The 25,518-nt window shown below is 45.8% G+C and overlaps 1 protein-coding gene across 7 annotated transcripts in view; it reads right to left on the minus strand.

Annotated features, from left to right (window-relative positions):
• Positions 1-2,348: 2,348 nt before the first annotated feature.
• The window catches only part of BMF (Bcl2 modifying factor), a 30,885-nt gene continuing 7,715 nt past the window's right edge, over positions 2,349-25,518 (minus strand). Inside the window, exons 2-5 of one of the 7 annotated variants that reach the window (XM_080396489.1) lie at positions 24,330-24,495; positions 23,299-23,394; positions 21,962-22,125; positions 2,349-8,467 (exon numbers count right to left, since the gene is read on the minus strand). In XM_080396489.1, coding sequence (XP_080252615.1) covers positions 8,366-8,467; positions 21,962-22,125; positions 23,299-23,389 — 357 coding nt within the window. In that variant the 5' untranslated portion in view covers positions 23,390-23,394; positions 24,330-24,495 and the 3' untranslated portion in view covers positions 2,349-8,365. The other 6 variants (XM_080396485.1, XM_080396486.1, XM_080396487.1 and 3 more) reach the window with 6 other exon arrangements.

The following is a 25,518-nucleotide window of genomic DNA, read 5'->3' on the forward strand; positions in this document are numbered from 1 at the left end:
GTTTGTTGTCAGGCTCTGTACATGTGTTAGGGTACCACGCATCATGTCAGGTGGAAGGCAACTCGCTGCCAGAAATTATTGTCTGCTCTTTGTTAGATTCCTGTTGGAAACAGGTTTCTTTCAGTTCAAGCCTTTCAACAGGAACCAGCAATATGCACAATGAAGCAACTGCAGCTTTTGCATTTTAACACCGCTCTCCCAAAACTGTCAAAAATTGCTCTCCTTCCCAAATCCTACCTCTCCATAAATAGAAGGGGGGTGGCGTGGGGTGGGTGGCAAAAGGAGGAAATTGGGCTGGATTAATTCAGATTTACTCAGGTACGAGACCACAAGGAGAAAGCTGGTTAGTAGAGCTGCTTCCAAGCTTGCATATACATGGCAGAGACTAAGGACCAGCACATTTACTGCACCGTAAAACAATGAGTGCTTGAAAAATATTCCCCAATCCATATACAATAGTGGCTTCTAAACTTCAGCAGTCAGAGCCATGAAAACAGAGTGCTTTGTGCAGTAGCTTGCGCAACCAAAGAACTTTCTTGTCCTCAGAGTGCTTTATTATTTTTAACGAGACAGGCTGAGCACTTCTTGATAAACATTTTTTCCTTGAAGCAGTAATCCTACTTAAACTTTTTACCTTGTCCCTACAGCATACAGCTAGGAAGTTAATAACAAAACTCATTTTCCCTTAAAGTGCTAGTCATGTTAATACAGAAAGTGAAGGACATGTGATTGCCATGAAAGGGGCCATGGCTGGAAATAAATTGAAAGTGCCTGTTAGTATGCAGGCTTAGTATTTTAAGAAGAAAGCTTTTCTGAAGTACATTTTCTAGGATATCCGGTTTCTTTCAGACTAAACCAAACAACAACAACAAAACCCCACCCAAAAACCACAACAAAAAACTATCAGCCTGCAGCCTTTGGTCCTGATGCCTAACCCTGACAATGTTTCCAATCACCCTAAGTCTGCTTTGCCACAGCCAGGTGACAGACAGCAGGTCATTATAGAGCCAAACCAAAGAGTCAAGATTAACCTAGAAGATCTCAGAGGAAGGGAGGCCATCCACACATCTGTGCACTTGCCTTTGCTTTGAGCAAGGTGCAATACATCCTGGGCTTTGGCAAATGCTTCTGGGGTAGCATTACAAACCATTCATTTTTAAAAGCCATTCTTCTCTTTGATACAAGAATTATTAAAGCTTTTAAGGGCGAGAGTTTTATTAATGGTGAGAATTTAATCACACAAGAATGAGGAAATTCAGAACCAACCCTCCCATCTAAGTCAATCTCACTTCTGTCCCCTTGTATCAGTGTGTTACAACAGGCTCTTTCACAGTCACATGAGGCTGGCCAGGGGACACACTTCTCACTAGATCTAATACAATGAAAAGAAAAACTGTCTTTTTTCCCCTGTGGTCTTAGATGCACATGTGGCTTTTCATACCACACACATCATGTGTTCTTGGAATGAAAGGCCCTTTTGTAACATGCACACACCAGCCGGGGCAACTTAACATCGAGTAGGATTGTTAACTGGGTTCCCTAAAGCCTCCCATGAACACTGTACCAGCAGCATCACACTGGAGGAGAAATGGGGTTGAAGGAATTTGACCAGCTCTATTATAAATAACGCGTGATACACACATCACCATTTCTGCTCCACCCAGGTTAACTACCGTTACTTAATGGAGGCAGTTTTTCCCTATAGGAATGGAGTAAAACTTAAGGACAGGCCTGATGATTACCCAAACACGTGTCTTGCTGTCACTTGGGATGGCCAAGACATTCTCATGTCTGTGTTCAAGGGAGTCACTACTGCTTTACAAGCCCTCTCAAAGCCACGGCCACCTTCCTCTGCTGCCTTTACATCAGAAGACCAGCAAGAACTGTATTTCCCTAGTAGGATTACCAAGCAGCGAGTCTTTATTCTCAAGGCTTCAGTGCCTTCGAAGGTTCTTGTGTAGACTGTAGGTAACAGCCATCAATCGAAGGTTACATTTTGCAAATTTGGAGGACGCATTCCACGTATGTCTTAAGAGGTCTTCCTGATTTGAAGCAGCAAGTTAACGGTGCAGCTCCAAGTAGCAATAGTTCTCTATCCAAGCATGGAAATACACCTCCTTGAAAGGCTATTTTATAAATTAAATTGTGCCCAAGGAAAGCAGTCCAAACTGCAAAGAACATCTTGTCTTTGTTGCAGGGCCTGTCATTAAGATACACATAAAAGGATCTACCAGGTTACTTTCAAAGTTGAACAACCCAAATTGTATCACTGATTTGGGTAACTCCAGAATGGGCCAGCTGTGTAAGTGCCCTCCATCCCTTAAAAAATAAAACAAAGAAGACAGACAAAGAATTTAACAATTTTATTAAAAATTGTACCAGTTATTAGAAAAAACATCCAAGTATTAAAGTATTAAAAAGCACCAAAGAAAGAAAGCACAAAGCAAATATACTGCACAGATACAAAAAAAAAGGAGCTCTGCCCAGTCACCATTGGTACAGGCAGGAGTCCTGGAGGCACACAACCAGGATAAACAAAATGCTACATTCTCACTGGGTCTCAGTCCATGGCAAAGAAGGTGTGTGCACTTCAGGACTAGTGCAGACAGCAATCTCACAGGAGAGCATTGGGTTTACTGCTGCAGCAGGACAGTATCATATTCTGGTGAATATCAGAATTCATGGGGAAACCCTGCACGGAGGGGAAGTCTATTAAGTACATTATGAATTCTAGCTCACCTCACCCTTTTTGTTTTGCAGATGAAGGACTCTGAAATTTTAAAAAAGGGAAAAAAAATAAATCTCATCAAAGTAGAAAAGTCATGCAGGGAGGGAGAAAACGTGAATCCACATTTCACAGTACTCTCATCATGAATTTTACGTAGAAACATGGGAGACTGTACTACATACCACAGAAGAAGAGACACATGATTAGTTTTACCAAAAAACCCCAACAGTCTGGATACCCAAACTCAAATTTAGTGGAAGGATTTTCAAATGCACCCAGTGGAAATAGTCATACAAATCCCTTGGGCTGTTTTTGAAATTTTCCTTTTACAAGCCCAACTTCTGACGTTTATTTAAGGAGATACTGACAATGTCGTCTTTCCATTACACCAGTCTCTCCCCCTTCTGTCATCAAATTTTCCTTTCAGAAGTCTGATCAAACCTGGAGCTGAGGAATCTGTGATGATGCTCTCCTGGAGCTGTGTCCACAAATCGGGAAGACTCCTTTAGATTTAAGAATAACTTTATACATGCAAAATTTCCATAATAGATTTAAAAAGCAGTTTAAGAATCTACCCTTCCCACCCCTCCATTCCCCAAAGGCAGCAAAGAGTCTGAAGACAGAACTGAAACATGGCTTTAAAAAACAGCCCACAGACATTAGGTTTCGCTTCCCAGAAACCAACTTCCAGCATGGGATTCGCAGGAAGAGACCCTCCTTTCTGTGGCTAAGGGGGAAGATGAGGCACGTGGAAGAAAGAAGGGGTAAGGGATGTCAGACTGCATTCAGTTTAAGAACACACACGCACACGCACGCACACACACAATTACATTCCAGTGCATTTGATGTGTTTGGTCTTTTCTGCTTTTCCTGGTGGAGAAGAACTGAGCTGTGTAACACCTGTGTGAACACATGCAAACCAAAGAAACAGAGACCACTGAAGTCTTTAGGAACTGTAAAAGATTGTCCTAGGATCTTTTATCAATTCCTTGAGGTATTTCTTCTTGCTAAAACAATCCAAGGCAACAGGTAGGCATTTTTGCAAATGATCACAAATGCCAGTTTGAAAGACAGACTCTTTTGAAGGATATTATTAAAACCCTTTGTTGTCAAATTACGCTAATACTTGATAGTGCTTGGTCCATGTGCAGAGCTCCCATGCTTATGAACAGGCATTCCATGGTCTTTTCATTTATAATTCCACAGTAAATACTGCTGGTGAAACAAGGCAAGATCTCCACATACCTGCATTCTCATTAGATCGCAGCACATATGCTGAGTGCTGAGTGCACTCCCTATTTTGCCCTTTAAAAATACCCTCAACAGCACAACATTTAGCATGTCGCAGTCTCACCATTCCCACAGCTTCAGCAGAGATATGGGTCAGGACCAGCAGCAGAAAGGTGGAATTCATTGTAGAGTTGACGGGATCACACTGCAACAACTGCCTCAAGTAATTTTGCTTTTTCTTAAAAAAACAACCTTTCTCCCTGGTCTACTAATGGGCAGATTCCGCAGTTTCCCAGAACAGTGCCAAGCCTCACAATGAATGAAGTTCAGCCTTGGGTACAGCTCCAGCAGCTACTATGGAACAACTCCAGGACTGTAGTAACCTCACATGCACATGTTGCCTATACCTTTAATGTAGGCTTGAAGGGACAAAGTAAATGGCCAGTAGAAAGAAAGATGGTTTTGCAATCACCCTTTCTACATCAAGAAGGACTGGATTCCTTGCCTCTATTCCCTTGTTGATACACAGCTCCAAAGCGAAGGCTGATAAGGAAGTTTCTTTCAGGACTCCTCTAACCAGAGTTTAGCCAACAAACATCTAGTAACAACCAGCTATTTAAACTGGGATATGTGATCAATTATGCAGGAATTCAGTGCTACCAGGGATTATCAGCACCTTGGGAGAAGGCTGCAGTCCCACACATAGATCAAACGGTTACCCTTTCCATGCAAATTCATCCTCTTCCCTGCCTTTGTTGTATCCCATTTATGGCAGTTTGCAGTTTTTCCTGGGCAGTCACTTTGTGATTACTGGCTCAGCTTTCAAGAATTGCAGGAAACAAAAGTAAAAACTAACTATTCCCTACTAGCACCAGGCTTGCTGGATCCAAGGATGGGCAGGTTACAAGATATTCAAAAGGGTGGGAAGCTGGGAAGGATAAGGAAGAACTCCACCCCTCAAGGAAAGACAGCTGAGGTCTGAAGATGTTCTGGAGATCTGGGGAAGGCAAGCAAGATAGTTCAAGGCTGCTGGTACCATCAGCAGCAGCTCAAGCTCTTCTTCAGAACTGATCATTAAAAACAGGAATTTGTTTTCAGAGAAAGATCCAGCTGTTCTTTCTAAATTGTTATACTGTAGCTTTGCAACACGGAGAGAAACTGTCCCATTCCTTTCAGCAAGACAAACTAACATCTAAAAGCCAAGCATACTGCTTCACCAACAGGACTTAAACCATGTTCCTTGGAACTGTTTCCACAAACAATTGACATACGTCCATGGCCACACTGCAATAGCTACTCTGTGGGGACAAACTCCTCAACACGTGCTCAAGGAGCCTTACTAACATGCAATGGGTAACAATACATGGGTGCTGTGCATCTCTGTATTTGTTGATAAACGTGTGAAATCTTCCCACTATTTCCTCAAGCAGGTGAGACTGTTAGTATGAAGTAGCTGCTTTCCCCTAAGTGAATAACCAGCCTGCACCTCCAAATCTACACGAAGCAAAATAAGACTTTTGGGTTGACAGAGCATATTTCCTTTCTCCAAGATATGCAGATATGGAATATAATTAAAATATATTATCAGTGGTTGTAAATCTCTGGCACCAGTAACCAACACGCATATTGCAGGAAGTCAGCCTTTGTCTAGCATTAGCTCTATGTCTCCAATTAAGTATTGTTGTTCAAGGAGATTTTAACTTGAGACCCTGGCATGACCAATTTTGATAAGTCTGTTGTTACAGTGGGGAATATGGACTGGCAAAGATGGGTCTTTCCCTGAGCCAAATGACTCTACTGAGGCAGGCAGCCTGACTGAAGAATGGTTTCAGATACCTGTTTCTCCATGTTAGAAAGAGTCTTATCCTAGATAAACTGGTTGGGTCGCAACACCAGAAAGTGCCAGTACCAGACCTATCCTTCCAGCTTACACATCCAGAGAACAGACCTTATTGGCCTGTTTGGCCGTCAAGTCAAGGCAGAGGAGAAGGGGAAAGCTCACAACAGTTTCTAAGTGCCATGCACTTGCTGAATTTTTCCTAGTTTGCAGGGCTGTTATGACGTAGCTTTGACTGTTCCTGATAAAGGGGTCCTGGCAACCAGTGGGAAAACACAAGCATCACATCCTAGGGCATGCCATGAGGGCAGACAGCATTGCTGCATTGCTTCCTGAGCTTCAGCACTTAGCACTTCCACTCCTGCCTCCTTAATAAGAGCTTCTGATTTAGAAGTCTTCTCCTTAACATCCAGCTTCTCAGGGGCCCCCAAATCACTCTGTGCTTGCATTTCCACCCCCTCCCTCCCATTTAAGTCCTCATTCTCTGATGACCAGCATTTACTCCAAGCAGACTATGCAAAGCAAGGTATGGAAAGCCTCATCTCTGTCAACATGGGCAGAGAGTGGCTTCCCATACTGCTGCAGCATAGTCAGCAATGGCTATCACTTGTATCTCTCTGGGTAACTCTGTAGTGCATATGCTTAAAGAAACAACACAAAACAAAAACCAATCCCCCCGCCTAAAAAGACCCCCCCACCCTCCCTCTCCATAAAACCCACCCCCCAAAAATATTACTTGAGATTCATTTATATGAATTATTAACCATCAAGGACAAACATATTACTCTAGCTCTAGCTAGAAAAATAACATAAGAGGAGAAAAAAAAGCTTTTCTCACATAAACTCTCCTTACGTTGAAAGAGAGTGACTGTGACTATAAGAAAGTGAAAAAGGCTTGGGGACCTCTTTTAGGGAGCTAAAGCACATTTTGCCATAGTACAGCAGGATGGAAATCGAGAGAATGGGGCTGGGAGAGAGGGACAAAGTCCAAATTTAACTGTGTTCAGCAAATTGTTACCAGACACTGCAGTGCAATGATGAGATTATACAAACACCAAAGAAAGCATGAATTAGAGAAGGATATGCAGAGAGGGGTAGAGAAGAAAGCGTATGTGCAAGTAAACTACTCTTCCCATACAGTAATGCTTATTTTTCAGAGCGGACCAAGAGCAAAAGAATTCCTCAACACCTGAAGTCAATGTTTGTAAAAAGACTGAAGAGCAATTCTCTAGACAAGCTCTTCCTCACACTGGTTGAATCATTTGAGACCTACAGCAAGGTGCAGTAGCAATACGGAAATGGTCTGAGGAAAATAAAGTCTGTATTGCTTTTCTGTTCGTATTTTACCCCAGTTGTCACTGGGTCTGCAAACTAATGATATTTAAGGCTACAGAGAAGTAGCCATCGATATTTAAAGCTACTTCCTTTTGGCAGGGTAATTTCCCTGTGCTGGTCCAATAGTGTCAGTCATATGGACAAACTTCTGAGTGCATACAAACAATCCAGGAACTGTTAGATTTCCCTTGAATACTGCTGCTAGTTAATATCTGCTTACAACAGCCTCCAAACATTACATACTAGAGTAATGGACAGTCTGCTTCTGCAGTGTACATGTCAGACTAGTTGCTAATTAATATCCCTGTCAAATCCTGATGCAAAACTATCAGATGCCTGGGACCTAAGCCTTCCTGACCAACCAACATTACAGTAAGAGAAAATAAAACCAAAACAAAATGAACACTCATCATAAAACTAATAAAAACATACACATTATCATTGTAGAAGAATGATGCTTGTGTCATATTTCATGGGTTTTGGCTTCATGCTGGCTCATGGGCACTGCAAACACTGAACTGGAAGCAAACAGTGACAGAAACTACTAGCCACCAGCAACCCCAGGAAGGTTTAATTTTAAGACTGTTCTACTGAAATGATTTTGTCTGTTGATGGCAATGACAAAGAACAACTTCATGTAAGAGAACCACAACTGGTGCCCAACAGAAAGAGATCAGAGTTCCTTGTAATTTTCTCTCACACAAGGTGCAAGGAAATAAACAGTAACCCACACAGAAAACAAGCAACCTGATGGATATAAGCTACTTGAATGTTTTCATTGCTAAAAAGAAATTTCTTTGTGGAGAAATCGAGCATCTCTGCTCTGGAAGATACTCTAAGTATGTTTAGAGTCATCAATCCCAGACATCATTTTTAACTAGCAGCCAAAATGACACTCCTACACTCTACCATTGACTAACACACAGGGCAGAGGAAGCCATTAGTCTAATACCTGCCTCCCTTGCACAGAGGTCACCGGCACGGGAACCAGCAGCAAGCTTTACCAAACACACCCACATTCTGTCTTTCCTTTGACAGTGTTGGACAAGAGCTCCCTGCCTCGCGAGGCAGGCAGCAACAAAGAAGAGTCCGTAAAAAACCCCAAACTTGAAGACGAGTATCAGAAATTCAGAGTCCTCACATCCGGCCGGCGGTGTGCAATGTCTCGCCCCCGAACCAGTGTTTGTTCAGTGCTCCCTGCAGACTGGATGCGGCCTCAAACAGGTGGGCGAAGCTCACCTCTGCCCAGTGTGGTTCCTGTTCGCCTCTGCGTTTAAGGCCAAGTTGTGTAGGAAGAGAAAAAGCTGCCACCACACTTGATTTCTGTTCTGCTGATGCTGTAGAGAAGAACAGTTGAAGCAAGGTTATTTATATTTCTAAAATTGCAACATACCACTTCTCTTTTCCAATAACAACTCAGTTACACTTTTCAAGAGCAGACACTTTAATCCCATCAGCATAACAAGGGGGTGCAGCAAGGGATGAGGGGAGAGAGGGAAATGATAAGTTCTCCAGAAATAATTGTAGCTCTAACATTACAAAAAGAAAAGAGCAGACCCTTTATGCATTGTGCACAAGAGGATTAAACTTTTTTTTTTGCTTGTAGGATTTTGCAGAGTTTAGCCAAGTGCTGTTTTTAATCAGATTGGCTTCTGAGCCTTTCAAAAGCCCCAGCTGCATGAACAAACAACCTTCTTCTTTTTTTTTTTTTTTTAAAAAAAAAAGCCCCCCTTCACCCTGAAAGTAAAAAAAAAAGAAAAAAATATAACTGGTGATCCATCTGTAAGTGATTTGACACCGTGAAGGTCAAAGGGTTAATCTTCAATTTAAACCACACTGCTGAGACAGCAAAACTCTGATTTCATCTAGTACAAGAAAACACATTCGTGCACACACACACTCCCCCACCCTCCCCCCATCACATTTTCCTTCCCAGCATCTCCAAGATAATACTGCCCTTTTTATAGCCACTTTTGACAGTAAGCCATAAATAATCAGCCTTGGAGCCCTTTCCTACTGACTGGAGCCAATTAAACCTTAAGCAAGAACATACTTGAAAACACACAAAAAACCAAAACCAAGAGGTTATTTCAGGTCCCATTGTCAAGGAAGAAACATGGGAATTGAGTTTCAGGGGGACACCAGACTATATAATGCAGCTTTGGGGCAGGGACACTGTTCCTTCTTTTGTTATGTGTAACCACCCCTGCAAAAGTGGCTCTGATTATACCCCCACCTTCCCGCACTTTAATGGCATCTCATACAAACAGGTGGGTTTCTCTTTACATTGCCCAGCCTGGGATACTATTTCACCTCAATAACCTACCCTCTATTAGAAGTCAGTCTTTGTTTTCTCATCCAGAATTCCATATTTGCTAAGCAGGACTGATCATTTCTGGAAAACAAAACAAACCAGCCCCAATCTCCACCCCCTCCCCCCACCCCCCCACCCCAATCCCCAGCAGACGAGGAAACAGAAGACTGGCTTCCAACAGCTTTGCCTCAGTACACAGGAGTTCATAAAGGAGCACTGAAGCACATTATACGAACAAGACGTTTCAGCTCAGATTAGCTCAACAGGGCAGAACACGGTTGCAAGGCATTCTTTATGTAATCACAAATCAGAGAGAGTTGCAACTGGAGTTGGTCTATTGGAGATGTGTCAATAGACAGCTCTTCAAAGCCCTCCCAGGTCATCATTAAATTATGTTCATATTTCAGTGTGGGTAGATCTGTGCCATTTGAATCACAACTACACACAAAACAGGCTTCCGGAAACCTGTGTTCATCTTACAACATAGCAGTGGGTCACTTCTTCCCCTCAAGACGTAACAGTTGCCTCCTGGATTTAGAAGAGTTCACACAGATCCCATCACACATTTCAACACCACTGTGTTTTGAGCATAACCCACAGACAGCGACTCTAGAGCCTGGTAGAATTTATTTCAAAGCATTGCTAGGTTTACAGGTGAATTATAAACTGTCCCTTAGGGCTGGGTTAAAAAAACCTCATTTGGTCTCACCTGGTTCCAAAAAAAGCAAGATGCTTTTTGTTTTGTTACTCGCCTCTCAGTATGACCAGGCTTGTCCTTCCTCATCAATCTCCAGAGGTTCTTCTCACCCTCCTTCACAGAGCCACACTCCCAAACCCGCTTGAACATGCACGTGGAACCACAACGTTTACTGATGACATCTAGATACCATGTTTTTATCAAGCTATTACAGCTTAAGCAGACTGCTTCTTGAACAGAGATCTTTGGGTAGCATGTCGATGAAGTGGCATGCAAGCACAATGCTGCCTTCTGCAGTTTCCACGAGTAGGGAACTATGCTAGGAGAGCATGATGGACAAACAGATGCTCTGAAGACAATCTGCTTTGGCAGATAATTTTATTCTCTTGGCAGCCAAGAGGGTAAAGGAATGTCTTATAGGGACTTAGAATGGGAAATGCCAAAGGACATTTAAAAATTGGTATCGAAATCCTAAACTTAAAATATATCTCAGCTTCACTGCTGGGCTTTCTTTAATGGAAACTCTCATGGAATTCTGTAAAATGGGTTAATTTGTGGGCAGATGAGAGGAGGCGTGCTGATCTGGCACGCGCAATTTAAACTATTCCACACTGTCAGGGAGACAAACACATGTTAAGATCCCCATAGTAATGTCCCACTTCATGTAGGAGGCTGCTTTGAGCTTCTCACACACCCTAACAGGTTTCTAAGTACTCTCTTTCCTAAGTTTTACATGTCACCTCAGAAGAAAAGGGTTACTTGTTCTTTGCAGTGATAGGTAAAAACCATGTTCGGGGACAAACAGTAGAAGGGTTGAGCTCATCCTCCTCCCTGTTTTTTGATGGGAGTGGGGGGGCTTTTTTAGGAAGGTATTGGGGTTTGTTTTTATTTGGTAAAGAAAGAGGTTTAGAGCTTTACTTTAAGAAGGGTTACAGACCTCCAAAAGAACCAGTGGGATATGGTACCACAACTACTGAGAAAAACTCTAATGTTTTTTTTTAGTTTATATTCTACTGTGTTTATTGTACTGCCTCTTGAAGCCATATTTTTCATAAAGCATTTTTGTCCTTCTCCAGTTAAAATGTTTCCCACTTTTCAGTGTCTATGAGCCTAAGGGACTCAAGGAGATTTCCATGCAAGAGCAGAATAGGAATTCTTTTATCCTTGCTTCCCCTTGTTTATAAGAAGTGTAAGATCTCAAATCACTTTATGAAGGACATTGACACCATTAATTTTGTTTTGAAGTAAAAATATAAGAGCACTAGGCTGAGGGCAGGTTTCCAGGGTTTATTCCTAGACTTAGGGCTTATACTTCCCTGGGTCTGTACTCAGCCAGAATTTCCTTCCACAGCGGTGTAGTCCCACATACACTTTCACTGGCTTGCGTACCGAAGCAGCCTGCTCACACTGTCCTCACACTGGTGCAGGAAAGTGAACTAGAGCAGGACAATGATCAAGGCCAGAACTAATCTGACAAAGAAGTTGCCTTTACTATTGATCAGGTCATCCTAATCCATCTGATCCATGGCATCATGTAGTCAAGCTGATGCTTGTGCCAGCACAACAGAAAGGTGATCTGAGGAGAAGAGCAAGCTGGGACTGCTTGCTTCAGCAGCAAGCCTAGCTAACGTGGTTTGCAGAGTTATGGCTTCACTTCTGGGGTTGATCTGCTTTCCATGATACTAATTCAGCGTGGGACAAGAGCCACAGAATGGAAATGGTAGCTATTCTTTCCAGTAGAGATAAACAATTTATGGAAAGAACTGTCCCAGCCTAAAAAATGTCCTTTTCACAAGTTTCGGTAGCTTTTCCCCAGATATGCCTCTGCCAAGACCAAAATATTCAAATATTTCAAGACTGAGGGCGTTTTGGTGTGGTAAAATTTAGCTGCCAGGAAGGACAGAAAACCCAGGAGAGTGACTCCACTAATTTGGCATCTAATTTTTTCAGATGTGATACATTTCAAGCAAATTCTTACAGTTTTCTAAGACTCATAACTATTGTGGCACAGATTTATAATTTTCCTAAACTTCACTATGCTGATTTGTCCTTCAACAAAACAATTCAGTCCTCAAGAGTCACTACTGCACAAAAATATCAGGGATGAACACTTTGCCACCTCCATGTGGTGGCAATACAAGGAACATTTTGAATCTCCTTTCCCAAGATGGAAAGGAGCCCCTTTTGCCCTCTCTACTAACTGTAACCAAAGAAGACTAGACTTGTGAATACAGTAAGTCAACACAAAGCTGGAAACACATAAAACCATTTCCTATTGCAGCTGCTGCTTTTTGAAGGGGATATCCTTAAGAGACTGTCTGTCTGAGGCATTAACATGAATGCTTCAATGAGTCACAAGGAAAGGCCACTTTACAGGAAAAGTGTCCTCTGCAGCAACAGTATGTTAGTGAAGCCTATTCCATGAACTGTGCTGAACCAAAAGCCAGAATGCTGGTAAACAAACACAAAAAACCAGCAAGACTCTTACTGGAAGCAAATGAAAGAGGAACATGATTGACCTGACATTTATTCCCTCCTCATAATTAATTCCTAATACATGTTTCATGCTGGAAGCATGCAGATATGTGTCAAATAGCACTGCAGATGTCAAAAGCTTTTTACTCCTACCAAGGCCCTTGCATGGGATGATCAAGGGAAGATCAGGACAGGTAACACACCTCAAAGAAAATGTTGTCTCTGACACAGCTTTTTGAATCCTTGTGTATAAATATTTAACAGATTAGTAAGATTCACCTGATACATACGTGACACTAATATCCCTCCTTTAAAAAAAAATAAAAGAGTATGTTCATCACATACACCTTGTATGCATGTTTGGTACTTTCTTATCACATATACAGAAGAGTACACCTGTCTACACTCTTGATCTCATAGGCAATTCTGACTTTGGTTCATGGCTTCCAGATGGTTAAGGATCAAATTCTGATCCCATCTTAACTAGAAGGATTAAAATATTGCCATAAATGGCACTATTAAAGCAAAAGAATAATGGCATATGTGTACATAAAAACATCATTCTTCCTTTAATGACTAATACATGTATTAGCAATAAGTTGTTGGGATTTTATTTATTCACTGAAAACAAAAATACTTGCACACCAGGAGCGGTTGCTGACTCATCGCTGAAGGCTGTTTTGGCTGCCAGGTGGCTGGAGGCATATTGTGCTACCACAAAATATGCTTTAGCTTAGAAAGACTAGAAAGTCACAGTCCCCAAGGCAACAGAGGTTACAGAAGGTGTCCCCCGCTGGAGAGAGAAATGCAGGCCAATGGAAGTCAAATACAAATCTTTCCAGCTGTGATTCCTAATGACCAAAGAATAATGCATGTGTAAAAGCAGCAGGGGAAAAAAAGGAGACAGTAATAAAGAAAAAACGAAAGAGGTGCTTAGCGGCACCGTGGTGACACAGAGAGGAGGATGAGGATCTTCCTCGGGGATCTGCATCCTTCTGGCTTGCAAACCCCATGGCTCTCTTCTGTGGGACTAAACTTGCGGCAGAGGGAGGTGTCATCCCAACTACTGCTTCCTTTCGCAAAGCCTCCATCAGGCTTTGCGCGAAACAAGATAAGCAACACGTGTGTTTATGGAGAGGATATAACGGAGTGGGGGCAGCAGGAGGGGTACAGGGGACCCCCACATCCCATTTACAGGCTGCCAGCCCACGCAGGGGGGGCGGTGGCACTGACCCCTGCCAAGGCGCTGGGCCGAACAGCGAACAGCAAGTGTCCCTTGCCCCAAACCTGCTGGGGGCACAGCTGCACAGGTGAGCCCCTTCTCAACTTTCTCGTAGTCAAAAACAAACACGCAGCCACTCCGCCTTCCTCCCGGAGCAGGCAGGAAGGGGAAGCAGACAGACGCCATGGCAACAGCCAGCTGACGGCAACCTGGGAAGGGCAACCACCGGCCACTGCGTTCCCAGGCCCCCAGCCTTCCCCTCCTGCACCCCTGGGGGGCACACCGGCTTGTTTTCCATAAATAAAGAGTAAATCAGGGTCTTGTATTTCCATAGAGCCACACCTGATACCACTCTCTACCTGCGGCACAGGGCCAGGGGCAGGATTTGCCACCATGCTGGGGCGGGAGGATAAGGGTGCAGGAAGAAATGCCCAGATCTCGCCCTCCCCATGCAGAAGACACACACACAGAGCCCCAGCTGCTGGCAGCGGGGACAGGCAGGTTTATTCCCTCAGCCCCCGAGCCTGAGCTGGCAGAGCTGCCTCACGGCTCGCCCCGCTGGCCGCCCAGCTCGGGCGAACCCGCCTTCCCTCTGCGCGGGCTCCCTCACCCCAGAAGGGAGGTGCTCCCTCAGCTGCTCACCGCGCGGGAGACACCCCCTAGTGATTACAGCCCACCTCGGGGTTTGGTTAAAATAACACTTTAAAACTTTTCCACAAGCCAACATCCCGGCGGAGGGGTGAGGGGGCGGCGCAGGGCTCCGGCCCGCGGGGCGGGGGGGGCCGGCGGGCAGGTGCAGCGGCGGGGCCTGCGGGCAGAGCGGCCTCGTCAGCAGTTGTGGTGACTCAGAGGCTAAATTTAGAGCGCGATATAAACACCGCGGCGGGGCGCGAACGCTGCCCGGCAGAGCCGCTCTCACGCACAACCCGCGCCTCCTCACCCGCCCGGGGCTCTCCTCAGAGAGAGCCCGCAGCCCCCGCCGCCTCCTCAGGCCTTACACCAGGAAAAACCTAACTGGGGTTAAAAGAAGTTGCCTCACTGCTTTTATTTTTAGACCACTGTTCTTTGTGCTGTGGTACACTACTCTGATTCCTTTGCCATTGGCAAGGGCAACTACCCAGGAGAAACAAAAAAACAAACCCACCCCAAACAGAGGCTATAAAAGGCTAGCGGGAGATTCCTCCCCAACGGCCTGAAACAAAGGAGGGCTGCAGTTGGGCGCTTGCTTTCCTGCCTTTCCACCATAAAATTTAATTCAGTAAAAGAGAAACATGCACACTCCTCACCATAAATAATCGGTCCAAACATATCATCATCCCCCTCAGAGATGGCAGTATCTTAATAAGATCAACCAGCCTAAGCAGAGGACTGGAGGCAGAACGACTGGGTTCCAATCAGCGATCCCTGCGTGATCTCAGACAAGTTATAACCTGCATTTCCGAGTCTCCCACACTAAAAAAGAAGTGGGATATCACCACAATTACTTCTTAATTGAAAAGTAATTTCTCAGCTGTCACACTGCTACAAACAGAAAGCACGTTAGCACTGCCACAGTGGCTGGCATGGTGCTGTGGGAGCCACGGAAACGCAGGAGAGCCTGCAGAGACTGCTGGGGTCATACAGGAGAAGCAGCAGCACTGAACACTGTTTACATCACACAGCAACATAACAGGTGACGTTACAAATACTGCAAAACAATTCTCTTGCACTGTCCCAAAGACTTATTTCGTGCTCTCTAATGTGGGCAACCTTGGTGTTTTGAGGTTGTGGCCCCACTGCCTTAAGCCACTGTAGCCCCATGTCCGGCAGGGTGGCAGGGTGAAGGATTCACAGCATGCTACCACACAGAGCTTGCACGGCTCCTCTGCCACCCAGCTCCCTTATCCTCCGCCCACTTCCTCTACCAGAGCTAGGCAGGAAGTTTTGCTTTTTAAAGTTATCCCCTATTTTAGGCAGTAACAAAACCGTGATATATTTAAATCTTTTGTCAGCTGAAAGCGTAGAGAAGAAGCACAGATTAGGCTGGTATAGAAATTTTGTGGGTTTTATTAAACCAATATGCAATGTTTGTATGTGACTGTTGGATCAAGAGTTTGCGTAGCCCAGCCTCCAACAGCAGCTTACATGGCTGCCCGAGGAAAAGCGGAGGGTGAGTACATGCAATAGCTCCCCCTAATACTCTTTCAGCATGTAACCAGTTTGAGCTTCGGACTTTCCGGGTCAGATCTGGTTTCTGTTTATTTAACGTCTCCTTCAGTGGCTATAAACTTGTCCTGATTCCCCTTGAACCCAGATAAAGCACTGGGATGCAGAACATGCCTTGACAAGGAGTTCCACAGAGCTACCTATTGCACGGCAAACTACCTCACTTACTTTGACCTGGCTCCTACTAGCTTGACTTGATTTTGCCTAGTTCTTGTACTGGGAGAAATTAGTCTATCCATCCCCTTCATGTCACTTTTGATTTCTGTTTAATATTGCTACCCCCTTCCTTTGTGTCTTTTCTAGGCTGAGCGGCCCTAGCGCATTTTTCCATTTTTCATATGGAAGTTTCATCATCATTCTTGCCTTTCTCTGAACCTTTTCCAGTTCTGCTGCATCATTTTGGAAGAAGGAAACCAGAACTGTATGTAACATTCAAGATATGGGAGAAACATGGATTTATACAGTGGCATAACTACGTTCTTGTTCTCAGTTTCTTTTCTTAACATAACAAAGAATATAATTTCAGATCAGATGTGAAAGGGTCCTGCAAGTTTCTGTTAACCTAAATGTCAAGTAAACAGTTCCACAGGCAGCAGGATTTCAGAACAGGTGTGAGGCAAGGGGCAACAGGTTGCTGTGTCATTTGTATGCATAGGGGAAGGTGCACTTCCAAGCACACCTCTTCCTTCAATGTCATTTGTCAAAATGCAAAAAAAACCAACCAACAAACACAAACCAAAAAAAACCCCAACAAAAAATCTAACAGTAAGCAAAAGAATCTGTCTCCGCTTTCTCAAATCAAGTTTCTGACTCCACTGACCGTGATAATTCCTCTTGCCCCAATGGCAGCCTCCATTCCTCAAGCCTAGGATTCCAATTCCATAGACCTGCAAGAACTTTGCCTTCCATCTCAATCTTCTCAACCTCACGCCCACCCTACCCCCTCTCTTCTAAACTGGGCTCACACCAGGAGTTCTCTGTCTGGTACTCTCCCTCATCCTGCTCCTGGCACCCTCAGCTGGAAATTCAATTCTGCACTGATGGGCAACCCGCAAACAGCAGAGCTGAAGAGAAGCCCCACTGCTTTGCGCAGCAGAAGCAGAGACCAGCAAGCACTAGCCAGCAAAGAAGATCCTGAAATGTACTGACTTACTTGGGGAAAAAAACGAAAGCACTTATCCCAAGTCTCAAAGAGACTGCAGGTACAAATAAAGTACGGAGCTGCCGGTTGTATGGGCTCAGCTGCAGGACTGTTTGAGGGTCTCTCCATTACATTATTAGGAAGCTTTTCTGAACATTTTTCCTAAAATGTAAAGCCATCATAAAGGACAGTTTCCAGCAAACAATTCCAGTTTGAAAAAGCCACTGTTAAAAAATCCCCTGAGTGTCCTCAATAAACAATGGAGAAAAGCCTGATGGAGCCTGGACTAAATGATACACAGGTAGCGCTGCGTGCACCCACTCTCTCATGCCAATAAGCTTCTGACAAGAGACACGGGCTCCCTGTTGCATAAGCAGAAGTGTCTCAGAGGAGGCCTCAATAACTCTCATGAGAGACAGAGGGGAAAAAATATGCAAAATGTAACAAGCTTCACTTTCAAAGGAAAACAACATTTCCTCCTGAACATTTTCAGTGTCATTAACTTGAGGCAAACAGGTACATGCCCAGCCATCCGTCCACAGCCGGTGTGGATGCAGGCACTCAGGCTCCACAGGCTGCTCGAGCCCACTGTAGTGATGGCGACAGTTACTTGCTGAACCAACTGGGGAATTTAGAGCAACAGTTTTCTATAGCTAGATCCATGGAGGCTTTTTGAGCATGGTCAGCATATCTAAATCAACTGCAGGATCCCTGATGTGTTGGAAAGGGGCTTTGTTGTTGTTTGTAATGCACTTATTTACTCAAGAAAGCTCAGCTCTGATTCAGCATCTGGTTCTCATTGAGGCTCAGCTTTTTTCAAACTGAGCTTTCCAGATGGGTTGACTGAAGCACAAGGAGGTCAAGAGACTTGTCTGAGGTCATACAGCAAGTCAGTGGCTCTGCTTGGACCCAAGCCCAGAACTGTTCAAGGCTACCACTCCTTGGCTCTTAAAGAGACAATTTTCTCCCCTGTGAAGTGATCTTATCACCATGAAGGAGAGATGTGATAAAAGCAGTCCCCTCAAAGCTGCAGCCTGCTTAGAAAGAGTTATTTTATTTGGAAAAAACCATAGCGTTCCAAGTGTCTCGACGGATCAAGTCAAACCAAAGGGGTGTGATACTGATCCAGTGTGTCATCCACCCCACTCTTGTATAACCTCGTGCTCCTATGGGGCAGCTTTACACCACTGCTGCCACCATCCCTAGTTGTCTACTCGCATCCCATCTAGCAGTGTGTCATGTCATGAAATACATTGTCAGTTCAGCACAGGTTGAAGCTCCTTCTCTGGGTGGGGAAACTCCAGTGCACTTGGGACCTGAAGCAAAGTCCAAGCACTTGTTGCCACAGCCCAGACATGTGGGGCACAGGCTGCACATCCCAGCCGACCGACGAGCAGATCCCCTAAGCTCAGCTCTGTCCTCCATAACCTCAGAGTGCATTCTTTAAGCTCAGCCACAGCTTGGCTACAGCAAGCAGTTTGCAGACCCCATGGCAAAGGCACACTTGCTCCACATCAAGGAGGTGGCAGGCACTGGGTTCTCCTGCAGAAAGCATGAAGCCATGCTTCAAGGGGTCTACCTTTGTTTTCCTGGGGCAGGGTGAGAAAAGCATGAGAGGGAACATTGCTGAAAGCTACACAGCCACAGACAGATAAGAGTTACTAATGAGCTCAAGAAAAACAGATGGGTCTCGAATGGCATTCTGCAAAGTCCTTTGCAAAGTGGATCGACCTGCAGTAGGCTTGGCTACTTTGGAACACAGAGTGTTGCTCAAGTCCTTCCCATAATAAATTCAGCACCTTAAGGAGATGAAAGCTGCAGAGTGCTAGGGAATGTTGCATTATTGCTCTAGCACTGTTCTAAGCACAAAAAAGCCAGGTTTTAAACTACTGTATTCTGTTTAATATATTAATAGGAAATGAAACCCTGAAAATTATGTACATGCCAAAAGCAAGCATAGGTGCGGCCAACTTTCTTATTCTTACGAGATGCATACCCAAAAGTCTTTTGTATAGCCAAGAACCACAGAATAAATACCGTATCGTTCCAGGAGCCCAGGGAAGAGATAACAGTGACTCTCCAGTGTTCCTGTTCCTAGTATGGGATGGGGTTAGACCATGCACGCAGCCCAGTCCAATGACAACTCAGTGACGTCAACCTCAGCAGCTACTGCCTGTTTGGTTCCTCTCTCAGCCAGGGATGTACATTAACCAGTGGCCTTTGTGTCAACACAGCCTCGCTGCTGCAGTAGCACAAGCCATACCTGAACTGCTGGAGAGTTTTGCAGAACTCAAGAGCCATGAGAGAGCAACTCTGGAGCTAGCTGGATGTACTAGTACAATGCTGAAAGCCTTTCCTAACTCCCACTGAAAAGACACATATGTTTTCTTTTCACAGGTTCAAGATAAGATGTTTTTTAGGCTCTGAAAAGAGGCACAGCTTGTTGAAAACCAGGTTTGCTGTCTCTCAAGACTTCACAAGACCACACCGGTGTGACTAACTTTGTGGTATTCTAAATCTGATTCAAGACACCACTCTGGAAAGCTGGTTTTGACCAAATGTTTGAGAGAAGCTGTAATGGGGCATCCAAATCAGGGATTAGTTTCACAGCAAGATAAACGACAGCCCAGTTTTCCATGTCTCAGAGACTGCCCCTTCCAAACCACGACACATCGTGAACCAGTTGACATATCTCCAGCGGCAGATTGCTTGCTTGTTCAGCAACAGGCTGGGAAGAGTCACCGCACACAGGACAGAGGGGCTTCTGCACGGAAGATCTGTGCCAAAAGCCAAAGGAAATCCTCCATGCAGGGCTGGGAGGGAAGGGATCGGGCATGACAACAAAACACTCCACGGGGAACAGTGCCTTGGACAACCAACGTGTGGCTCAGTACTCAGTTTTCCTGACAAACAAGCAAGAATCCCTGAGCAGATCCAAATGCCAAGGCCCATCCCAGGGTCAGGCTGTGGAGAACCACTGGCTGAACTACTCTGTCCTCGGGTGAAGTTTTCGGGTTGTTTTGTTTTGGGTTTGGTTTTTTTTTCTGTTTTGTTTTCAAATTTAAAGGGCTGGACGGCTGCCCCCCCCCACCCCCCGCCCCTTTACAACTTGTTGCTCTTCCAGTTCAAACAAAGACAGCAGAGCTCCTCCTCTGCTGGCGGGCGGTGCGGGCGGGCGCTTTTGTTTACTACGTCGTCCACAGGCTTGGCTGACAGGCGGCGGGGCCGGGCCGGCGGCCCTGGCTGCGGGCGGTGGGAGCCCCCGCGCCCCCGCGCCCCGCGGCCGCAAAGCGCCCGACCCCGGGCAGCCGCGGCCCGGAGCCGGTTTGGGTGGGCATTCCTGGATGCGTTTCCAAGGCGCAGACACCAGATAGGTGCGCTCCCCCGGGACGCAAGGGGTCGGGTTACAACCAGTTCCACCGCTTCACTCCAGGGCTCCTCCAGCCGGATGGCTGACGCCCCCCCCCCGCCTCGCCCCTGCCAGAGCCGGGCTGGGGGGAGCAGGGTCTTCAGCTACCGCTGGCAAAAGGTTACAGCACTGGGGAAAACCCCACTCAGCCACACACGACACAGGCTGAAAATCTGGCGGTAGCTCGTTATTCCTGCAGTTTGCTACATGACATTCATAGCCCCATCTACATTGCTACGGGCTAATCCTCCTGTTACAGCTGCTTCAGTGCTCCTGCTATTTGGAGATGAAGAGTCCCAGCATTCCCTCATCTCTCTGATGACACAGAGAGAACCAAACCTTGGCCCAGCCACAAGCCACTCTCTCTGACCAGGGCGGAGATCCTCACCTAACTCCAAGAACTGCAACAGATTCCACAGTCAACAGACCACCGACTCATTTGGAGTGAGACAAGCTTTTTGCCCCTCTCTGAAGTCAGCAAGTGTCAGCTTCTTCACATGCAAGCGGATACACACTCTCCCTGTTGGGCACACACACAGAAGTGGGGAAGTGCTGCCTACTGCCAAACCTCTGCCAGACTCTGCACGGGCTGGGATTTCCATTTCATCTGTACTTAAGGGGGAAGGAGGGCAAAGAAGAATCAGGGAGTTTAGGGGTGCTGGGTTTATTTTGTTTCTTTGAAGAGCAGAGTTTCTTCTTTTTTTTTTTTTTTTGTATTTAAGAAAAAAAAATCAAGATTCTGGAGTGTGGTTTTCAGACCTGATGACATCTTACAGCTGTCTTTTGTTGTGAGGAAGTTAGTCACAAGTCTGATAGGACTGTCTGACACAAGAGTTGTTAGCAAGTCTAGCATGATCTAAATATACTCAACAACATTTTAGAGAACTACTCCTAGACAACAAGGAGCGTCAGAACAGACTCCAGGCTTATTGTCATTTCTGAGATGAGGAGCTGATATAAGCCAGACATGGTCACTTGGGCCACTGAAGAGAAGCCACTGGCAGTGAGGAGACTGGAGAAGAGTAGTAAAAGGTACAATAAAAAGCAAGGGGGAGAACGCTGGGGAAAGCCTCAGTGACCCCGATGCTGATGAGCTGGAAGAGCTGGCATAGCAGCAGCTAACGCAGAACAGCTACCTTCCCAGGCAGTAAATGCAATCCCACACATCTTCTCCCTCCACCTGCTAACCTTTAGGAAAAGCCAGCAGTCTAGCCTAAGCAAATCCATCATGATACTCCTACCATTTTATCGCTGCTGGCAGTCTACTGCCTTAGACAACAGCCCGCTTAGCTGATGCCCAGAGACAGTCTTCTTGAGCACCACTCTTGGATAGTTAAACCCCCACCTTTCCCTCCAGAGACACCCTACCCTCTGTATGTGGAGCCGGTGGAACTGGTCAGCAATGCACTGCAACTTCCGTGCAATCTGCACCTCAGCACGCGCTTCCCGCTGACCTTCCTGAGGCTCCTCTTGGAGATGCGGATCCAATGCAAAGCCAACTGGAGGGACGTGTAAACGGTAACCAGCATTCCCTACAAAACAGATCAGAAGAGTCATTCTTCCAGCGCAAAGCATAGCTCTTCTACTCAGTACACTTTACAGAGGCAAGAGCTGCACATAATCCTGATTTTTTGACTCGTGTTAAAGCTCCTGAACGCCAAACGATGACTGTGCACCATAAGCATGCAGTAAGACATTTGCTCACTTTTAAGTAGATTTATATCAATAAAGCAGAGCATTGTGCTGCTTCCCATAATCAAATGACTGGTAGGATCATACACACTTGGTTCCTTTTGCTTGTTTATAGTTCAGCCAAGTGCTGATTTTTTTTTTTTTAATGACAGGTTTGCAGTTTTACAAGATCTCTGCCACAAGTTGTCTCCCATTAAAGGTTGCTGTATCTTTTCCGTCAGACTTTTCTCAGTTCTCTGGCATTTAGTGGGACTGATTAGAATTAAAGCTGAATCAGATACACAAAGCTGAGTTGTGTCCCACCAGTTACTCGTAACATACTGGATGGATATGCTACTTATTCAACAACTTTAACCCCAGTAAACAGCCTAAAAGCTGTCCCACTAAGTGTAGATTTTTGCATTTCCCTCTCTCCACTGAAAACTTCTAAGAGTCTTCCCATGTGAATGAGACCACTAGAAGTTAAAAAATGTCAGCAAATTGTAGGATACGAGGTATGGTGAGAACTTTAACATCTAGCAGTAAAATAACATGTGACAGAATAAAGCCAAAAACAGAAAGAGTGGGAATATCAAAAACAGCAGAAGCAATAAGCAAGTGCCTGGTTCCCACAGTGGACAAGCAGGGGTAAGAAAATACATGTTATCTTTTCTGAGGGAGTAGGACCAAAGCAAAATAATATTAGTCCTTTAATAAAATGCCCTAACGAAAGAAATCTTGCTTGATTGGGCAAGTGCTAAAGGGACAGTTTCCTTGCTGCAAAGCTGGTGACACTGGAGTGCTCTTACCATAGAAGAGTCTCCGGGGCTCTTCAGTGACTCCACAAGGCAACATAACATCCTGACTGGAAGAGGACGGGCTGAGTGTTTGAGTTGCCTTGTCCTGCTGCTCAGGATGCCTGATACCGGGACCACAGCAGTGTGTGAGGGGGAATAGTTGAAACCTCCCCAGAAGGCAGCTGTAGGACTGGTTCTGTGTGAAAATGCCAGTTGCAGTCATCTCACCAGGCTGACCTGCAAGTCCAAAGTCATCAGAGTGAAACACGTCATCGTCCAGCCCATCCAGGCTAGAATAGTCCTCTTCCAGGTAGCTGGGGCGATCCATTGCTCCTGCAATAAAGAGACATTTGAGAAAACAGCTAAGACACAAGAACATTGTCCAACAGAGAATGCTTTCTGCTCCAACAGTAAAACACAGCAATTTTTTCCACACCTTCCCGCCTCCCTCCCTTTCCAACACTGCACATCTGCATGGGTAGGAGAGGTGAATGCCTTTGTGGCGAAGGTCAGGGCTTTGTGGAAAATCCTCGACTGCTGGGCCAGAGAGACACAAAGTTCACACGTCTAAGAGTCCACCCATAGCTCCAATTCCACAACTGGTCACAAGGAGGGAGTCAACCCTCAACCTCATCAGGTAGAAACTGAAAAGACATTGTCTTAAAAAGCAACCTCAGTCCTTCAAATTGCCCCATGGCCATTCAGCTTCTTTGGGGTCTGCTTTGCTTTGGCCTGCTTTGAACTTCATGGTATGCCCCATTTGCTTTTCCCCCATCTATTACTTATTGATGGAGAAAAGCTCTTGTAATCACAAGGCTGCAAGGGCAGACCTTTAAGAAACCCCAGTGGCTGCAAAACTCAAAGAGCTGGCAAAGCTATTTCTGTGAAGCTCTCCATAACTTCTTCCCTGTAAGGGCCAACTTTCCTTTCAACTTATCATTTCTTCCCTCAGCTCAACTTAAAGACATGTCCCAAACTTGGCAAGAGAGTCACTTCATTACCCCTCTTACCATGTCAAGCCTAACATGCACTGTCAGTACATTAGTTCATTCTATTACTAAAGAAAAAAGATTGCTGGTGTCATTGTTGAAAGCAGGACTTCCGTAGTTGCCATCATAAACTCTCCTGAGCTCTGTTGCAGCACGAAGCTGGACAAATATGGTGGAAGGAAAAAAACCCCATCAAACCCTAAATCACTATTTCAGAGCTGTTTGCAAACATATAGCAATTAGATTTACCAAAAATGCCACAAGTCCCTTTACTGTTACCTGTGCATCTAACCCAATTGGAAGACAGACTCCTAAGAGATCCATCTCCAGGATTTCCACCCAGTTCCAAACAAGGCAGTGAAATTCAACTCTTCATGTCTCTTTCCTTTGCTCTGGTTTGCGAAGCATTTAACAGAACGGAAGACTAGCAAGAGGAATTTCAGGCCTGAAGGAGACATTAATAATACTTTTATGAGGATGTGTTCAGCGCTCCCCTTGGTGCTCCCATCTCCCCCCAGGTGAGCAGTGCTCACACCACCAGCATGCTAGAGGAGACAAAGGGACCGAGCAGTGCAGGAACTAAGTGAACAGAGCTCTAACTTGGGGCCGCTACCGTTATTGAAGTTGTTGCATCTCAGCAGTTCCCTCAGCTCAGCCACAACTCCCAAAGAAGAGTTTGCAGAGCAGAACAGGTACCAGCCCCATGGCTGGTCCGGCTCTGCTGGATGACAGCAGTGCCACTCTCTTGGCACAGCACCCGTAACATTCTCATCCACAGCTTAAAGCAGCACACCCAAAGGAGTTACAGGCCCCGAGACACAGGCGTGGACGGTGTCCTGCCAGCTCTGTCGCTGGATCGCGGTCACCTGACAGCAGTGCAGGACGAGAGCGTATTTTGCCTTTGCAGCAAGATTTGCCAGACCTCATCTGTCAGAGCCCCGCTGGGACACGGGCATTCCACGCCAGAAAGTGCGGCAAAGGCGCAGGCTGGCCGGCACACCAAGCCCTGAACAAAGGAGGGTTCAGACAGCAAGAGGTTTTACTCGACCTCCTGCAACGGGGGCCGACTGTTCCGCACAGCTCTTGGGAAGTGCTGGAGAGAGAATGCCGGGGCAGCGCTCCCGCAGAACCCACCCTGCGACTCGCTGAAGTTCCTCCCACCACCTGAACGGGGAGCTCACGCTGGAAGCCGGGGACTGCCGGAGCCGGGGGCGGCCCGGGGGGCTCTGCCAGGCTCCTCAGCACCGTGCGCGACCCACGGCCCCACGGGCGGCCAGCAGCCCCCGCGGCACCGGCCGCTCTGACAGGCGGAGGGCCGGGAGCCGGAGGGAGGGCTCAGCGCACACGTGCGTGCCAGCTTCCCAAAACAAAGCTGGCCGGCCCCGCTCCGGCGCCGCCAGCTGCTTTTAACTCTTCCCTCTCCGGGATCCAGCCCCGCAGATTTACCCCCCGGCCGAGGGGATTAAAC

The sequence above is a fragment of the Falco punctatus genome (assembly GCF_963210335.1).
Source record: "Falco punctatus genome assembly, chromosome: 7".
NCBI lineage: Eukaryota > Metazoa > Chordata > Aves > Falconiformes > Falconidae > Falco > Falco punctatus.